At 39.4% G+C, this 17,718-nt stretch overlaps 1 protein-coding gene across 1 annotated transcript in view; it reads left to right on the top strand.

Annotated features, from left to right (window-relative positions):
• LOC134361909 (cytochrome b5) overlaps positions 1 to 17,041 on the top strand; it is a 35,175-nt gene extending 18,134 nt beyond the window's left edge. Inside the window, 5 exon segments of the mRNA XM_063077095.1 lie at positions 5,812 to 5,940; positions 8,150 to 8,179; positions 13,798 to 13,832; positions 15,959 to 16,023; positions 16,026 to 17,041. Coding sequence (XP_062933165.1) covers positions 5,812 to 5,940; positions 8,150 to 8,179; positions 13,798 to 13,832; positions 15,959 to 16,023; positions 16,026 to 16,144 — 378 coding nt within the window. The 3' untranslated portion in view covers positions 16,145 to 17,041.
• The last annotated feature ends 677 nt before the right edge of the window (positions 17,042 to 17,718 follow it).

The raw sequence follows: 17,718 nt of genomic DNA, 5'->3' as shown, positions 1-17,718 counted from the left end.
CCACCCCAGATTATGCTAACATCATCCCTTTTCTAGGTGACCATAATCATCATCTAAAAGTCTTTATGGTATGATGAAGTAAGGAGAGTTGATTGTAGGAAGGAATGAAGGAAGCAGGAGACCAGTTAGACAATGGTAGTTGTCCACGCAAAAGATGTCGATGAGTCGCTGTAGGGTGGAGGTAGGGCAAGTGGTGAGAGGAGGTTGGATTTTGAGTACAGTCGTGCATCGCTTAACAGAGGAGATATGTTCTGAGAAACATGTCATTAGATGATTCCACTGTTGTGGGAACATCATAGAATATACTTAAACAAACCTAGCTGGTGTAGCCTACTGTATACCTAGGCTATATGGTATAGCCTATTGCTCTGACCACTGGTCTGTCATTGAAAGAAATGTCATTATGTATGTGGCGCATGACTATTTTGAAGGTGGCCCACTGGGTTGGCTCATGGAGTGGAGTGCGAAGGAAAGGGGAATAAAATTTGACTCAAGGTTTTTGGCCACAGCAACTAGGGGCAGGGTGGCAATATTTACTGAGAATGGAAAGACTAGCAGGAAGAGCATTTTTGGTGGGAAAATGAAACATTGGGTTTTGGTTGTGTTATGTCTGGAATGTGCGTTAGCCATTGAGTGAAGGTGTTAAGTAGGCGATTGCATGTGGAAGAAGTCTGGAGCTTGGCAAGCCAGAGAGGTGGTCATCCAACTACATTCATTAGCAAACAGATGCTGTTCAAAGTGGGGAGCCTAGATATGATCCCCAGGATGGCTAGTGCGTGTAGAAATGGGGAAAGGGCCAAGGACCGAGCCCCAGGGTGCTGTTGTGTGTAGACACAGAGAAGATCAGGATATTGTAGTGGCCAGGAAGGGTAAAGGGAAGCTAGGAGCCTATTCTCCTGGAATGCAAGTAAAGAAAGCATTTCAAGGAGGAGAGATCCACAGTGTGAAATTTTGCTGAGAACATTTATGCCGTGGACAGTATAAAGCCAGTTGTAATTTCAGGACCTGGTTGCTGACATTACTGTTTATAATGCAGTGAGGTACCATGTCTTCCTGAAAATGTTCTTACTATTAGGTTGCAGTTAATGTCTTCTGAATTATAGACTGTGCCAAACTTTAATCTTTTAAAACATATTTCCTGTTTATTTTCCTGTCAATAACCCTTAAATTATAGATGCAGAAAGTGAAAGCTCTTTCCAGTTATGTTATTGGTATTCCCTGGTTTGTACCTGGGGATTCTCATATGCTGTCAGGAGCGAATATTGGGGTAACTTATAAAGTGGAGATGTCACAAAAGCTTGCAGAAGGAGTGGTGGGCTCACAAGACATGTGGGTGGGAGCCTGTGGAGGTATCTGGGGCCCACTTACCCTGACCTCATCTCTTTCCAGGGCCCCCGTCCCCGGCAGGCCTTCATGTCATACATTCGGTTGGGCACACCTAACCTTTGTGCCATCACATGTCCTCTTTGCCTGCCATCTCCCCACGATCTGGAGGTCCTCCCGCCTTCTATCTCGCCCGCATTCCCACCCCTTTGTCTTCAGGCTGCCAGCACCCCATCCGATGTGATGGCCTCAGAGAACAGTCTCCCTCCTCCTCTCTTGCTCTCATGTCTGTCGTCTACTGTGAAGACTGGGTTGTGTACTAAATCTGATTTTTTCACCTTCCCCACCTAGAACCTTTTGGTGGCTTCTCTATTCACAGGACAAAGATCAAAATCCTCAATGAGACCTGGAAGCCCCGTGCGGCCTGGCCTGCCACGACCCTGCCTGGCCCTTCCTCCTTCCCCGTTCCTGAATTTACCATGACCCTCCACTACAGAACCTTCCCTCATGCAACCCCTGCCTTCGATGACTCCAGCTCCTGCCTTCTGTCTCAACGGGGCCCCTCCTGGCCCCGCAGCACTGGTGACACTCCTTTGCCACGCTCTTCACGGCACTGCGCTCTTTCATTGGAGGATGTTTATTTCCAGCTGCAGGTGCACAGTCCTGGATTATTCACCTTTGATCCCTGCTCAGCTTTGAGCTCCCTGAGGGCAGGAGCTGTGATTGTCTTCAGTCACCAAAGTGTCTGGTACATGGGGACACCCAGTGTGTACTTGTTGAGTGAATTAACTTCTGCATGTAATAACAGAAGCAGAAAATGTAATCTTCCTCTGGAAAAATGGAAGACTTTATGTTAGAGCAACGGTCCAGGTCCCCAGTTTTGTCCTTCCTGGGTCCTCCTTCCTCCCCCCTGACACCCCCATTTCTCCCTGTCTCTGTGGAATGTGTGAAGATATAGCAGGGAGTGCTTTATGGAAGACAGAGCTCTGATATGGACTTCACCGAAAAGGAACCATAGCTTTCGCTCGGCTAAGAGCCTTTGGATGGATTTAACCTCTTTTCTTACCTCTAGCTCTGCCTGTGTGTGATTAAGCATTTTGGTCTTTTCCTTAAACCTTTCAGAAAATCATCAGATAATTTCACTCACCTGTTACCTTACCACTTTCCTTTTTCAAAGCCATGCCTTTTCTTTGGGCCACCCCCAAATGCTAACTTGCCTAAAAGATGGGACACAAATCACTGTCGTATGCTGATCTCTGGGAATAACCAAGACGGCCTAAACAGCAGCATTACTGTTTTTTCTTTGTCACTTAGAGTGCTAACAGGCAGGTGAGAAAGAGCACTTCTGTGTTGTGCATTGATTAAAACTGTAGCATGGGTTTGCTAGCAACAATGAGAAGAGTGACAGTCTAATTGGCAGGTTTCAAACAATCATGGTTTAGGCTGGGTTTACTTGGCAAGATGTCTTTCTCTTCCTCCATAAATACATTTCAAGGAAAATATTAGGTACTACAAAAAGCCAGTTACGTATCTTTTACTGTCTTCTCAAGACTTAAGTTATTGTGCTCCAAAATATTAATTTTTAGGCATTGATTTTCTTACTAATTGTTAACAAAATCTTTAGGACAGAGTGAAAATATTTTAGCATTAATTAGTTTATACTATTTTTTTCTTAGTTTTTTTTAAATCTACTTTTCAGAATTTTTATCAGTGGTCAGTGAAATCAATATAACCCAATTTGTCTCTCTCTTTCTCTTTTCTCTCTTTTTCTTTAGAAAATTGCCTAAGGTATAAATCAGATATAGATGATAGATTTACACATACATGTCCCCTGTTTCTGTTCTTGGTCAGAAACTTGGTCAGAAATTAAGGTGAGGAGCTGTCCTTCTGTGCTTTTGTTTCAGGTTAAGAAGTAGAATGTTTACGTTCTCCATTTTAGCACTTTAGAGATTAGAATTCTGCATTTTAAGAACTTGTCTAATTTTATGATTCTTTATAACAGGCCAAGTTTATGTTTTTAACTTCATTTGAAATGGTCCTTTGAAGATAGGTTATAACTGGAAAATAATGACTAACCCCAGGAGATTTGTCTGTACTCACATATCCCTAACAGGGATCAAAAATTAAGGAACTCATGAGTTCAGCTGTCCACTTGTAAGGAACAGCAGTCTGTGAATTTACATAATTTGTGGGTTCTAGGTAAGTTAGTAATTTTGTCTCCACCTTGCTTCTGTATCCAACAATAAGCATACTGTTCCAGGATCATTGCCACAGCCTGAGGATACATCGGAAGCTTTGGATTAGCCAGTCTACTGCTCGTACCTCTTGTGTACATTACCATGGTTGTTTAAATTGGACTTTGAGTAATCTGTTTCCTCAATAAAAGACATTTAAATTGGGGAATGCCTACACAAAGTAATATATAGGCACTTAAAAAGTTACAGTGAGGAAAGATACTGACATTGGAAAATGTTTAATAAAAATGCTGGATAATATTTATTGAGCATATATTATGTGCCAGACACATGTATGTATTAATACATTCAATCTTCAAAAGCTACATAAGTACCATTATTTTGCCAAGTTCACAAAGTGAGAGGTAACCACTAGGCAGTACTGTCTGTACCATGTGTTATCTGCTTTTTATTTAATAATACAGAATGCATAAGGTAATGATCACAATTTTCTTTTAAAAATTATTCACACACACAGATGCACACACCCATATGCAGCTCTCTGGATGGCAAGATAATGGGTGATTTTTATTTTCTGCTTTGTGCTTCCTACTTTTTCTACAATATAGAAGGATAATTTTTACAAAAAGAGAAAAAAAAGTAGATTTCCTTAACACTAGTATGTTTAAACAAAGTAGGAGGAGAAATAGGTTTCAAAACAGAATAATTATTAACCTTTCTATGATGTTCTGTGCCTTTGTGTCTTCCATTTTGGGAGAAATTAAGAACTGACTGCAGTCAGCTGTGCAAGGGGGACTGGTTTATTTCAGCTATTGGACACTTAACAGGTGATTTGCTCAAGGTCAGGGTGAATTTGATCAAATAAAATACTCAAGCTTAATTTAAGAACCTTTATTTTTCCCTCTTTACAAAAGTATTTAGGATAATTTAACCAAAAGCTGTTTTCTTTTTACTTACCTGAGAATCTCTAGACCTCACCTGTACCCAATGACTGGGGCCCACTGTCAATTATCTTAGAGGAAAAACCCTCCTTGCATCATGACTGTCCTTTTGTTTTACTAATTAAAGCAGCTAAAAACACGAAAATGCTCTTATTACACAGAAGGCCCTTCCTACCACCTGCCCCATGTGGACTGGAACTCTTTCCTGCACACCTCCTTTGTTTCCTGTCAGTACTGTATCCTGATGGCAGCATCATGAGCAGGTTACCTGCTTTTCTTTTTTTTCCTACTAAAGCGTAAGTTCTGCAAAGGCAGGGACTTACTTGCCTGTCCAGCGGGTTGTGCTACCTGTGTGTCTCAGGCATGCAGAGCGCTTTCAAAGGGAAGTGACACGCTGACCTTGCCTCTGGTGAATTTTCCTCTCAGACCCAGCGGCCACTCTTCAGTCCACTTAATGTTACAAAGACCCCAAAGGTCCGTTTGCTCACCGCTCAATAGCCAATAATTGAGAGACAAGGGTTGGTATAAGGAAAGGTAGCCTTTAATCAGGAAGCCGGCAGCCTTGGGAAATGGTGGACTCATGTCTCAAAGACCATCTCTGCCTCTTCTAGGTTTGCCAAAGGGTTTTATAGGGGTCTGGGGTGGAAAGTTGATTGATGGTGACCAAGTGGGAACGTGCAGACATGCTTGAGTGTTTCACGTAATCGTCAAGGAACTTCCTGGTTGGGAGCTGACCAGTGTCATACTTCATTCTCCATGGGTTCAGTTCCTGTTATTCTCAAATCAGATCAGGTTAGTAAGCTAGTAAAGAATGGCCATCTGGGTTAATAATTTTTCTGTAATTATTTTGTGTACAATGTGCGAGAGCAAGAGTCATTTTGTTCTGACATTAGCTGCAGGCTGTGTGGTTTGGGTTATAGGTGAGAACAAGTTTTAAATTCGAAGGTTTAACAAAATGGAGTCACTTCTGGCTGTTTGAAGAAATTAAAGGTGTGAGTCTCAGGCGTAGGACTCTAGAAAAAATAGATTGGGTACAAATTAAGGAGAGTAATTTTGAGAGCTTTATGGAAAAGCAAAGCAGATATTACCAAAGGATTCAAAACATCTGCCTGATGCTTTCATTGTCATGTGAATAACAGGAGGAAAGTAAAGTTTTATTAATACAGAAAGGTTCTATTACACTTGCACAACGTGAAGGAGTGTGTTGTTTCAGTCCATATTGTGGGTGAGTTATAGCCACCTGTTGTCATCTGTGACTTCTGGAGTATCCTGTTGGTTTAAATAAACTGGCCAATTTCTTTTAATTCCTTTTCCTGAAAAAATATTTTTTGTTCTGTCTATCCTTTGAACAGCATCCTGGTGGGGAAGAAGTCTTAAGAGAACAAGCTGGAGGTGATGCCACTGAAAACTTTGAGGATGTGGGGCATTCTTCAGATGCCAGAGAACTGTCCAAAACTTTTATCATTGGGGAGCTTCATCCAGTAAGTACTTTTTGGGGGGACCTTTTATTTTTCTTTAAGACTATTGGTTGACCCTACCCAAGTCTATAGACTTGCATATATGCAAAGTTTAAAAAAGAGTAAAGCAAAAACAACTCCTGATTTTAGAACACCATTTTTGTCATAAATAAATTGACCCAAATTTTCTTTGCATTTTTACAGTTTGCATTTTTCTGTGGCACCTAGAGTCAGAATGGCAGAGCCCCAAATCCGAAAAGTCACTCGCATAGTGTTTGCCTATTCCAAGGAAACTCACCTGGGCCAATAGGTAATGGGAGGTGTGGATGGTGGCCAGTCAGATAGAAATCCACACTGCAGTGGGGTACATACAACAGTAATATAGTGAACAGATCAAAGGAGAGGTTAAATCATTTGCAGCCTTGTGCTGAGTAGATAAGTTGGCTTAGTTGCTACCCTCCTGGCGCCAGAGTAGCGTGCTAACTACATTAACATGCTAATTAATTTACTCATGGTTCCTGCTTTCTACAGTTCTCCTTTTGTCTTAAAGGAGACCTGCCTTTCCTTGGGTAAACTACCTTGGTCAGAGGTAGTTTTCCAGCGGGGGGGCGAGGAACTCTGGTATGCTTAGGGAGGGGGAAATATGTCTGTGTCCAGCATTTACCTTACAATGCTCTACCCACCAAGGCCATGTCCTGGGGGATTGCTTCCCAGGCTTTGGAGTTCCATGGAGCAGCAAATTTTAAAAGGTGGAGATATCAACCCAGCATTGTTTACTTTCTTTTTTTCTTTTTGACCAAAATATTTTTCTTGAGAAACTCCCATCTACTTTCATTAGTCTGAGGATATTAAAATGATTTCTAAAATTTAAAAGCTAGGATGTGTTAAATGAATAAGCTCTGCCTGTTGTAAAACTAGCACAGTGACCTCACTCTACTCACCTTGCACCAGACCTGTGAGGATGTCGGGTTCGGTACCAGTCCATCGACTGACTTTTGGAAAACAGTGGCCTCATTTAACTTTCATAGAAACACAGGGCTGAAATAGGAATTTAGGCCCTTCTGTGGCAGTTTTAGATGACTAGATGACTGTGTTAAACTTCACTGTCTGTCTACCTAAGTTGTCGGGAAGATAGCAGAAAAGGTGGAAAGAAGTCTGAGTTCTCCAAGCCCCCCCGAGGTGGGTCTCCGGGGCCACTCAAGAAGCCATGCTTCCCCAGCCCATGGTGCAGTGCCAGTAGCCCCCAGAAGGGGCTTGAAGTGCTGCCAGAAACAGGCTTTCCTCTGATAAAAAAAGATAGGCAGATGGGCTCATCCCAAGTGAGTGAACTGAGAAACTTAAAAATCAGACCTATAAAGGTTTTATTGTAATTGGTGCTTCTTGTAAGGACTGTGAGAGGAGGAAAGGTGAGATTAGGCTCTTCGCAGAAGTCCGGAAAGTAGGAAATCCATTTTAGGATGACCTCCTTTGAGTGGGGGAGGTTGTTTTGTTTTGTTTTGCTTTTGGTGGTAGGAGATGTGTACTTTGGGGGTATAAGCTTCATTTATCTGGAAAGTTTATTTGGCACATATTTTCGTCTTAATACTTTACAAAAGTGGAATAGTTTTATGGGAATCAGAGAGGCCTGTCCTTAAAAATGTTTAATTTCATCCTTATTCTTTCCATCCCAGTGCGTGTGGGGGTGGGGTGGGGGAGGTGGTGGGTTTCAGCCTCTATGCAGCATTTTTGCTGTACCTGCCTGCTAGGCTTACCTGTGGTCAGTCTTTAGACCCACTTTATTTTTGATGGCCTTAGCCTGAGGTTTGAATAGCTTACGACCCTGCAGTTGGGAGATTGCAGGGATTCACTGAGGGTATCACACATCATGTCTCAAAGGGAATTGGAAAGGAAAGCAGGGAAAAATTAGGTCTTCAGCTGCTCCCTGAGTTAAAGATCACAATCCAAATCTACTAAATGTATCAACATCAATATGTAAATAGGACTGTCAAGGATGCTATTCTAAAGTTTGGAACTCTAGGTATAAAATACCTCTCAATGCTTAATCTGTTATTAAATTTTGCTGTCAAGCCTGATGGATCAAACTTTGTGCTTAACAGCTGCATTGTGAACCCAAAATGCTAATTGCTGAATAATAATTTTTAAAAAAAATCTTAATGAAAGCAAGTCTGTGGAAATGTTACTTTTTGTAGATTTTATTTTTATTCCTTAATGTGCCTTATTTTTTTTATTGCAGGATGATAGATCAAAGTTAACCAAGCCTTCGGTAAGTAAAACCATCTCAAATGTCTCGATGGATTGAGTTATCTTTATTGCATTTAATAAATTTCAAACTGAAGGTGAAGGTCTTTTACTTACCTGACCAAGGCCAGCAATGGTCTTTCTGGGTAAGATGAATGTATAACCTGTAGGCTCAGCAAAAATCTTTATCTGTATAGACCAGTCGTTGTGCTTTCTCAGGATACTTGTGGTATTTTTTTTAAGACTGTCAAACTGGGTTTTTCATCATAATTATCAATAAATACCTTTTGAAGAGCTGCTTTTTATAAGTGGCTGTGTGCTTTTGATCTGAAAGACTTCACACGAGCCTTAGTTTTAGAGAACTTAAAATCTGATTGAGTAAAGGTATTTTTTTAATTTATTTTTTATTGAAGCATAATTGATTATACATATTTGTAGGGTATAAAGTTGACCATCAGTAGTTATGTACAATATGTGATGATCAAATCAGGATAGTTAGCGTCTTCATCATTATGATACGTAATCATTCTTTGTGTCCGTTAACCAATTTCTCATTAATTTCTCATTAATCCCCCTCCCTTTCATTCCCTCCTCCCCTCCCCCTTTCCAATTCTGTTAACGATAGTTCTGTTCTCTCCTTCTAAAAGTTCAGTGTATTATTGTGATTATTGTTTCTTTCTTTCTCTCCCTTTGTTGTTTATTTATTTATGAATTCACCTCCCACTTATGGGTGAGGACATGTGGTATTTCTCTTTCTGTGCCTGGGTTGTTTCACGTAATATGATTTTCTCCAGGCTCATCCATGTTGCTGTTAAATGGCAGAATTTCATTCTTTTTATGGCTGAGTAATATGCTATTGTGTATATATAGCACATTTTCCTTATCCAGTCATCCATCGATGATACTTAGGTTGTTCCAACTCTTGGCCATTGTTGTTAGAGCTGTGATAAACATGGGAGTGCAGTTGTCCCTTTGGAGTGATTTCCATTCCTTTGAATATATACCCAGTAGTGGGATTGCTGGATCGTATGGTAGTTGTATCTGTAATTATTTGAGGAGCCTCCGTACCGTTTTCCATAATGGCTGCAACACTGCAGTCCCACCAACAGTGTAGCAGGGTTCCCCTTTCTCTGCATCCTTGTCAGCATTTATTAGTCTGTCTTTTTGATAGTAGCCAGTGTAACTGGGATGAGATGATATCTCAGAGAGGTTTTGATTTGCATTTCCCTGATGGTTAGTGATGTTGAGCATTTTTTCATACACCTGTTGGCCATCTGTATGTCCTCCTTTGAGACATGTCTATTCAGCTCCTTTGCCTATTTTTTCATTGGATTATTAGTCAGTTTTTTTCCCCCTCATAAAGTTGTTTGAGTTCCTTGTATATTCTGGAAATTAATCTCTCGTCAGATTTATAGTTTGCAAATATTTTCTCCCACATTGTAGGTTGTTTTTTCACTTTGTTGATTTTCTCCTTTGCCATGCAGGAGGTTTTTAGTTTGATATAATCACATTTATCACTTAAGTCTCTGAGGATACTATTCATGTCTTGCTCATCTCTACATCTCTGGAGTAGAGTAGATGTTCAATAAATATTTTTTGGATGAATTTAATGTTAGTTAAATAACATTCTTTTGATTTATTTTCCCTTAGGAATGGAAAGTAATTCTAGTAATACTAACTTTATGGCCCTTCTCTCTGAGCTGACCATCTTATATTTGAAGATAAATCCAGAGTAAGAATTCATGAGAACAGCCAAAGTTCCTGAAAAGCATAATTGGGCAAAATAATTCCTGGCCTATAATTAATGGACTATGAGGGAAAGTTCTGCTCAAAACAAACGACAAAGTATAATTTTTTCATTTTGGTTTATACTCTTGGTTTCGTTAGAAGGAACACAACAGCAAGACTCCACTGTGCTCATATTAAGAACTGATGAATTGTTTTACTTGCAGCGGCCAACAAGACATTGTCTTTAATTTGCAACAAAATCAGAGCATTTAATCCAATAATATCCAGTAACACACCAGATAGTACAATAAAAGTTTTGTGCGGTGTTGTTTAGTACAAGCAATTTTCCTTATATTCTCACCTTTCCCTATTTAAAAAAGGCTTAAGTTCAGGGTTGGCAATATGAGTACTTCTGGAAGATAAGAAATGAACTTTAGAATCTGAACGGACTCTGTAAAGTTGGCTCAGAAGACTTGCTATTAGTTCCTTTGACTTTAGTACCTTTTTTGAGGCTACCTTTTGGACAGCTGAAATTCTGTGATACATGCAGTTTTTGCTGCTTCTCTGAAGTCTGTCAGGGAAAAAGTATATACTTTTTTCTGTCAGGTGTTCAGTATGTTAATAACCTTGGCGTAAGCCATTCAGCTATGGTAAAACAAAGATATGACAAGGCTCATTACGTGACCCACTCATTACATCATCTTCTGCAGGGCGAAAAATGTCCCTAAGCCTGTGCCTGCCGGGAGAAAACAACATTGGGTCTACACATCTACACTTTACACTTTACTATGGTTGAAGGACAAAGTCTTTCCTTCTTTGTTTTTAGAACATAGGTGTTATAATCAATACTCTAGGTTGTACTAATGCCCATTACTATTTGTCATTCTCTGTTGGTCTTTAGTTTTCTATTTTAAAGTTTCGATCACTTTGATACTTGGAATATTTGGGGGACAGAGCAAGTACTCAGTTCTGAGAATTTAGCTTTCGACCTCAAAGAAAGCTTTCCTGACAACAATTTGACAGGGTGAGCAGCTCTGTGTGTTGAAAGATTTTGGCTTACTTCATTCCTCAGTAGCAGTGCTATCTGATCAGCTTGCTGGGTACAGAAGATCTCACTGGAGTCAAGAATCACACTAACTTTTTAAAGTAGATAATTTTACTCTCCTTCAGAGATTTTACAGATGGACCAACTTTTAAGTATTTTATTTAGGAAAAAAACAGACATACCTCTTTTTTGTGACTTTACTTAAATTAGAGCAGAACTGGAAGGATGAGGGACAAGAACTTGCTGTTTCTTAGAGTTAGGCATAAGCAAATGAAATGGAAGAAAATACATGACCATTTTTCTAGATTTATCATTCTTGTGCTTTTAGTTTATTGGAAGAAAAGAATGTCCTTAGATACTTTTTTCATTGTGTCTATATAACCGTCCATCTATCTCCAGGCTGAAAAATGTATTGTGGTCTGAATTTTTTAAATGTTGCCTGCTTAAAATATCTAATTGGCTTGTGAAATAAGATGCTCCAAAGATTATTATCTTGAATCTGCCCAGAGGAAAGAATGATGTTAAGTTGCCAAATTAAGGTATCTGTAGACATAGAAATTAAGCATTTTTAGTTAAACATATCCCTATCTATCAAATTTGCCTGCATAAAGGATATTAGTAGTAGCAATACCCTTTCTTGGGTATAGTTTTTGAAAAATTATTATATAAATTATTTTATCTGGTTCTCACAGCATCCCTGTGAGATCCATAGAGCTGCCAAGAAAGTTGAAGACAATAGAGCAGGGAAGTGTCAAGCACCTTGTTCGGAGTCACACACTCCAGAACTGAGTCTAGCACCCGTCTCAGGCTTGGCAGGTGCTGTCCCTTAGGCTTCTTCTGTAGGCTTTGGACTCTACATGAAAGGCACCACTGTCAGTATTTTAAGGGAGGAAGTCTTCAACTAAGAAATGGGCTAAGTTAGATGAACTTATAAATGAAATGACTTTGATTTGCAAAAGTTTTATGCTATATGTGTGTTTTTATATAGAGCTTATCATAATTTATACTGACTTTACATCACTTTTATAGGTCATTAAACATGACTTGTACTGATTTAATTGTTAGCCTTTTTTGTTTTTCCTAGAAGTTGAACCCATCTGGGTTACAGAGTGAAGAGGTGTCAGAGCCTGTCGTAAGAGCTATAGTCCTTTCTCCCTTTTCATTATAGATATTTGCTAATTACATCCCTAAACCCAAATGAGGCCCCTCATAGCATTGGCCACTAAAGGCAATTTACTTTTTCATCAGAGTGCTAAGTGGTAATTCAAACTTGCTTTAACTCTTAAGCATCCTGGGTTGTAGTGCGGAGAAGATGATAAACATTCAGAAAGTTATGATTTTTTAGGTTCATTTCTTTAGAGAAGCATTGTTGTTGCTGGTAGTGATGATGCTGTGTCAGTGTTTTAACACTAGGGCTCACAGCAGTTACGAAGGCAGAGGAGGGAGGCTGCTGAGTTTCCACAAAGAGCTGTCAGCATGTTTGGTGAAATGCATGTGCTGGCGCTCAGCACAGCAATGTAGTGGGTGCTTCTGTTTGCTGTGTTTCCTGTTTCAAGCTTAACCTTGTGTGACAATAATATTTTACCTTCTGTGAACTCTTGTCTCAGAACTGAGTATGCCTGTCTTCTAAGAGCTAAATGATATTTTTTGCATATTTTGATTTCTAGTAATCTTTGTTAATTTTATTCATATAACAAAATTTGAAAAATAATCTTGCAGTAGTTCTGAATACTTTTTATAGATGCTAAGATTTAAAATTGCTTAAAAAGATAACAAATGTGGTTTTCTTTTTAAATGACTTATTTTTCCCCCCTACTGTGTCAGGAATCTTAAAGGCCATGTTTCAAGGTTGGTGGGTCTTATAACTGCTTCCCTTGCTCTTGAAAAGGCTCCCTGCCTTTTCATGGCGCCTTCTCTAATTTGCTTTGCGGAGTGTGGCTTCGACTCACAGAGAACAGCTCTTTTGCAAATGCCCTTTCGTCTGTGCTTTGGGAAGCTGCAGTCCTCTGGCTCTCTGATGAAGCTGCCTTATTTGTGGCTACTTTCCTTTGAGGTTCTAATACTTTTCTGGTGTGGAATATCAAAAGAATGCTTCCTAACACATTTTCAAGCCCAGAAAAGCTTATATTTCACTAGGCCTTAGTTTTTCAGCCGTTTGGGGAAGTATGCATTTTTCCAGGGCCATTGTCAGTTCACTTTAGGGGACTCCCAAGAAGAGCTGCTCTCAGAAAATGCTGGAAGGTAAAAACAGGGCTTTGTTATTTGGAGGTTTGTTGTTGGGGTGACAGTGGCTGGTGGGGGGTAATGGGGGTGAGGTCAGACAGAACAGTTCCCTGAGACCAGTTGGGTGTCTTGCTGGTACTGCCTGGTCAGAGTTAAAGGAGGCTCAGGAAAGGTGAGTAAGAATGTTAGAACTTGAAATGACAGTTCTTATTTTTTCTTTTTGGTTAACATGTATTAATGTAATTCAGGTACACTTTTACATCCTGTCAGATTTGAATGAAATAAGTGATGTCTTTATTGAACATTTCATTCATGCTTTTGAAGAATTGAACTGCTCTACCTTAAAGTATTTAGAAGTCTGTTGTGTGCAGGATATTTTATGTATTGTATTAATGTTTAATATTTTCAAATTATCCAGGTTATGTTGTTAAGTAATTTAAATATAGATAGTTCTTAAGATTTTTTATTCTGGAAAAAATGATGAAATTAAGACATTTTAGTGAAGTTTATGATGTAATTTTCCCTTTCAACACTTTTGAAGAACGCGTTGAATAAAATATGGTGATCTTATTTTAAGACAGGTTTTTTCGTCAATAAATGTTTGGATGTTCCCTTTAGCTTACTTTACATTTTCTCTTGTGTTTCAGGAAACTCTTATTACTACTATTGAATCTAATTCCAGGTATGTGGAATTTTGAAGTAGTCTTGGGCTGGAGGGCTCCGAGCTAGAGTTGGACGAGTCCTCCCACTTCTGATGCGACCCTCTGCTCAGATTTCCACCCTGCTCCCTCTCAGTCGTCATCTGCCTAGTTGTCTGCACTGAGTGCCAAACTGTTCAGAGTGTTGTCCTGAACTGTCAGAAAGCTCCAACTGTGCACACTTTCCATAGCTGTATTAGTTCTGTTGCTTATAACAGAACACATGAAACTGGGTAATTTATAAAGAAATCAAATTTATTTCTTACAGTTAGGAGGCTAGGAAGTTCATGAAACAGAGCACAGATCCGTGAGGGCCTTTTTCTTGGTGGTGGCTCTACAGCAAATCAGAGTATCACATGGCGAGAATGGGCTGAGCAAGACAGCTAACCTCCTCTCTTTATAAAGCCGTCAGAACTGTGCCCATTACTCCATGAATGGATGAATCCATTCACCAGGCCACAATCCTCGCAACCTGATTACCTCTTAAAGGCCCCACTTTTCAAACACCGTAATTGGATTTCCCACTCTCTTAGCACTGTTACAATGGAGATTGTTTCCAGTACGTAAACTTTTGGGGTACACATTTGGTCCATAGGAATAGCGACCCCAGATCTCACCCTCTGGCTGCATCTATCCCAAGGAACATACAGAAAAATTAAATCTCCTTTTCCTTCATGGCAGTCCTGTAGATGATCAGTGCCGTGGCTGCTCTATTGGGACATCTCCAGGCAGATTTTCCATTTCCTTTCTCATTTGATATGTGGTCCGTTTCTTAAACTATACTGATTACATTTCCATAAGCATGGGTCAGTTTTCCCTTGTTGCTTTTGTAAGTTGGTCCTACAGCTGAACCTAGTAATCTGGGTGTAGCATGACTGACTTGTTCTAGGGACCAGATTTCTTTACGATAGTCCAAGTTTATGTTAACATTTCTGGCAGCTCTACTGTATTGACTTAAATAATAACCTTTTTTTCTTTTGGACCCAAGCTGAAAACCACATATTTGTATTTTATCCTCTCAGATTTCACTACCCCCGTCTGTTGTGTTGGTGACTTCACCTTACTCTTCACTGTCATGCCAGTTTCTTTTTCTAAATGGAAAATGGAAAAAAACCCACTGAGATGAAAATTACACTTGTAATTCTTTTGCAGTTTAAATCTTTATATCAAACTTGATCTTTGAATGATGGGTTGATGTTTAAAGAGTATTAAAGAATAGAAAGTTTGTGATGGAAAATATACATAGTTTATTTGGGTTCTAAAGCCTATATTTTACTGTGTTCTAAGAAATTAAAATCTAAATTGAAGATCCAAATCTAATTTAAAGATTCTTGTCTAAATTAAAGCTCTTCCCAGCTCTGTTCCTTATTTAAAATAAATCTGTTATTAATAGTACGTCAAAACTTTATGCATCAGGACAGAGCAATGTGTAAAATTAGCCTTTTTTGTGACTTTAGACCTATGGACCACAGACTAAGTAGTTTGGGTATGCTACTTCTTAAGTTTAAATTCGCTAAGCACAGGTTGTAGAGATTAGATTTTGAACATGTAATCTCAGGATGTTAGAGCTATGGTGTTAGTAGCAACCTTAGTAATCATATGGTTCAAACTCCTTTACTTTATAGCTGGGGGTAAGTGACTTGCCCTTGGCTATAGAGCTTGCTGTTGAGAACCTTGGTCTTCTGATTCTCAGTTTAGTGCCATTCGAACTTCTTAATTTATGTGTGTAACTATAAAACATGTAAGGAATATTTAGCTTTGTTAACTTGTGACATAACCCGGAGCTTATGTCCATGAGATAAGTCACTGCTCCTAGGTAGTGTCTGTTGGGAGAGTGGTTGACAGCTCTATGTATAAAGTGTGTAGCAATAGAGAAAGTGGGGCTGGCAGGGCACTGGTTTTCTCATAATGCCAGCAGCATGGAGTGATTGGCAGCATTCAGGGGTATGTGTTGCCTTCATGTCACTTTTAGCAAACCCGAGTTGTCTTTTCACCCACATTGGTTGTAGAGGTAAGAAAAACATGCCACGGTAATTTTCTAGAAGAAGCCAAGACGTTGAGCTCCCTGCATTGAACGTGATGCGTCACATTGCTCATTGTGTCTTTCCAGCTGGTGGACCAACTGGGTGATCCCAGCCATCTCAGCAGTTGTGGTGGCCCTGATGTACCGCCTGTACATGGCAGAAGACTAAGCACCTTCTCAGCAGCCAGTGTAAGGAAAGACTGCTTTGGGCAAGGGGAAAAGAAGCCAGTGTTAACCACTTCAACTGATAGAAACCTTCACCGGCAAAAATGATTTTAGCACATGATTCCCTTTCCTCCTATGTTAGAAACCAACAAAAAGAACTGTTCTCTCCTTTCCACTCTTGAACTTCTCAAGTGTGCCTTTTTATGCGTCAACTTTATTTTGATGTTTCTTCACTACATAATTTACCTGTTGTAAGCATGACCTTTTAAAAATATATCTGGCTTTTAAAATATACCACCATGTTTGCCTGTCTGTCTGGTATAAAATTGTCTTTTCTCTTAGAGAAATGATTGCTTTACATTAAGGGGAGGTATTTGGGATGTGAAATTTGAGCAAAATAAACTGTAATTGCAGTGATCACTATTAATAATCATGTCAGAGCACAGGAGTCCCCGTGAGGCTGGACTGACCCGGTTGACACAACTCCTTTCTCCGCTTGTCATTGACTATATAGCGTGCGTGTCTACTCTGTCACCTTATCCAGAGCCATCATTTGGCTTGGTTCCTGTCAGGGTGGAGAGCTCTGGTACTTAGGGTGGTGCAGAGTCAGCCTGAAAGGTCAAGGTCTACTCCTCTGTCATCCATCAACACCATTCCTTTTAAAGAAGCAAGTAAGATACATTTGCTTGTGTTTACAGCTTAGGTCCTCCCCAAAATAATGCAAAATGTGTGGTTGAACAAATTTTACCTTCAGTCCAAATAATTTAAGAAACCATTAAAATGGCATGTTGTTTCTTTAGATGAGAAAGTTTGTATGTTTTAATATTCTTAGAGCCGTGGGGGAATTCTGGAAATAGCTGAACAATTAGAAGTTCAAGTAGAAAGAATTTGAGATTCACATGATTTTAAGTGACATTCGTCCTGTGGAGAATCTTTGCTAACTTTGAAAACTCTTGTTTCATTATCCTCATGTTCTAGTAATAAACTGAATTTATTTCACCTTTATGATTATGCTTGTCATGTTTTATAAGTCAATAGCTGTTTAGGGATGGATCATTTGAGAACTATCAGATGGGAAAATTTAATATTGTCGTATGTAATAGCATTAGCTTCACGTCCATTTTCTCAGTTCACCAGTTCGAGAATACAAGAAAAGATTCATAATTGCTTTGGAAAAAAGCATAAGCATAAATGTTGATGATTTTGGATCAGGCAATAGTTTCTTCGGTGATAACACAAAACACAAACAAAAGAAGTAGATAAATTGAACTTTATCAAATTAAAAACTTGTGGTTTTAAGGACACCATCAAGTAAGTGAAAAGTCAGTACACAGAATGGGAGAGAAATACTTGTAAATCATATATCAGAGGGACTTTAGAATGTATAAAGAACTCTTACAACTCAAAGACAGATAACTTAATTTTAAAATGGGCAAAAGATCTGAATAGTCACTTCTCCAATGAAAATACACACGGCTGAAAAGCATCATTGGCATGCTCAGCATCATTAGTCATTAGAGAAATGCAGATAAAAATCCCAATGATATCTCTACACCCACTAGAGAGGCTCTGATCAAAAAGTCAAACACTAACAGGTTTTGACAAAGTTGTAGAGAAATTGTAACGTGTGTACAGTGCTGGTGGAATGTAAAATGGTGCAGCCTCGGTGGGAAACAGTCTGG

This window comes from Cynocephalus volans, chromosome 13, assembly GCF_027409185.1.
Source record: "Cynocephalus volans isolate mCynVol1 chromosome 13, mCynVol1.pri, whole genome shotgun sequence".
Taxonomy (NCBI): Eukaryota; Metazoa; Chordata; class Mammalia; order Dermoptera; family Cynocephalidae; genus Cynocephalus; species Cynocephalus volans.
This window is presented reverse-complemented; position numbering and strand designations above follow the sequence as displayed.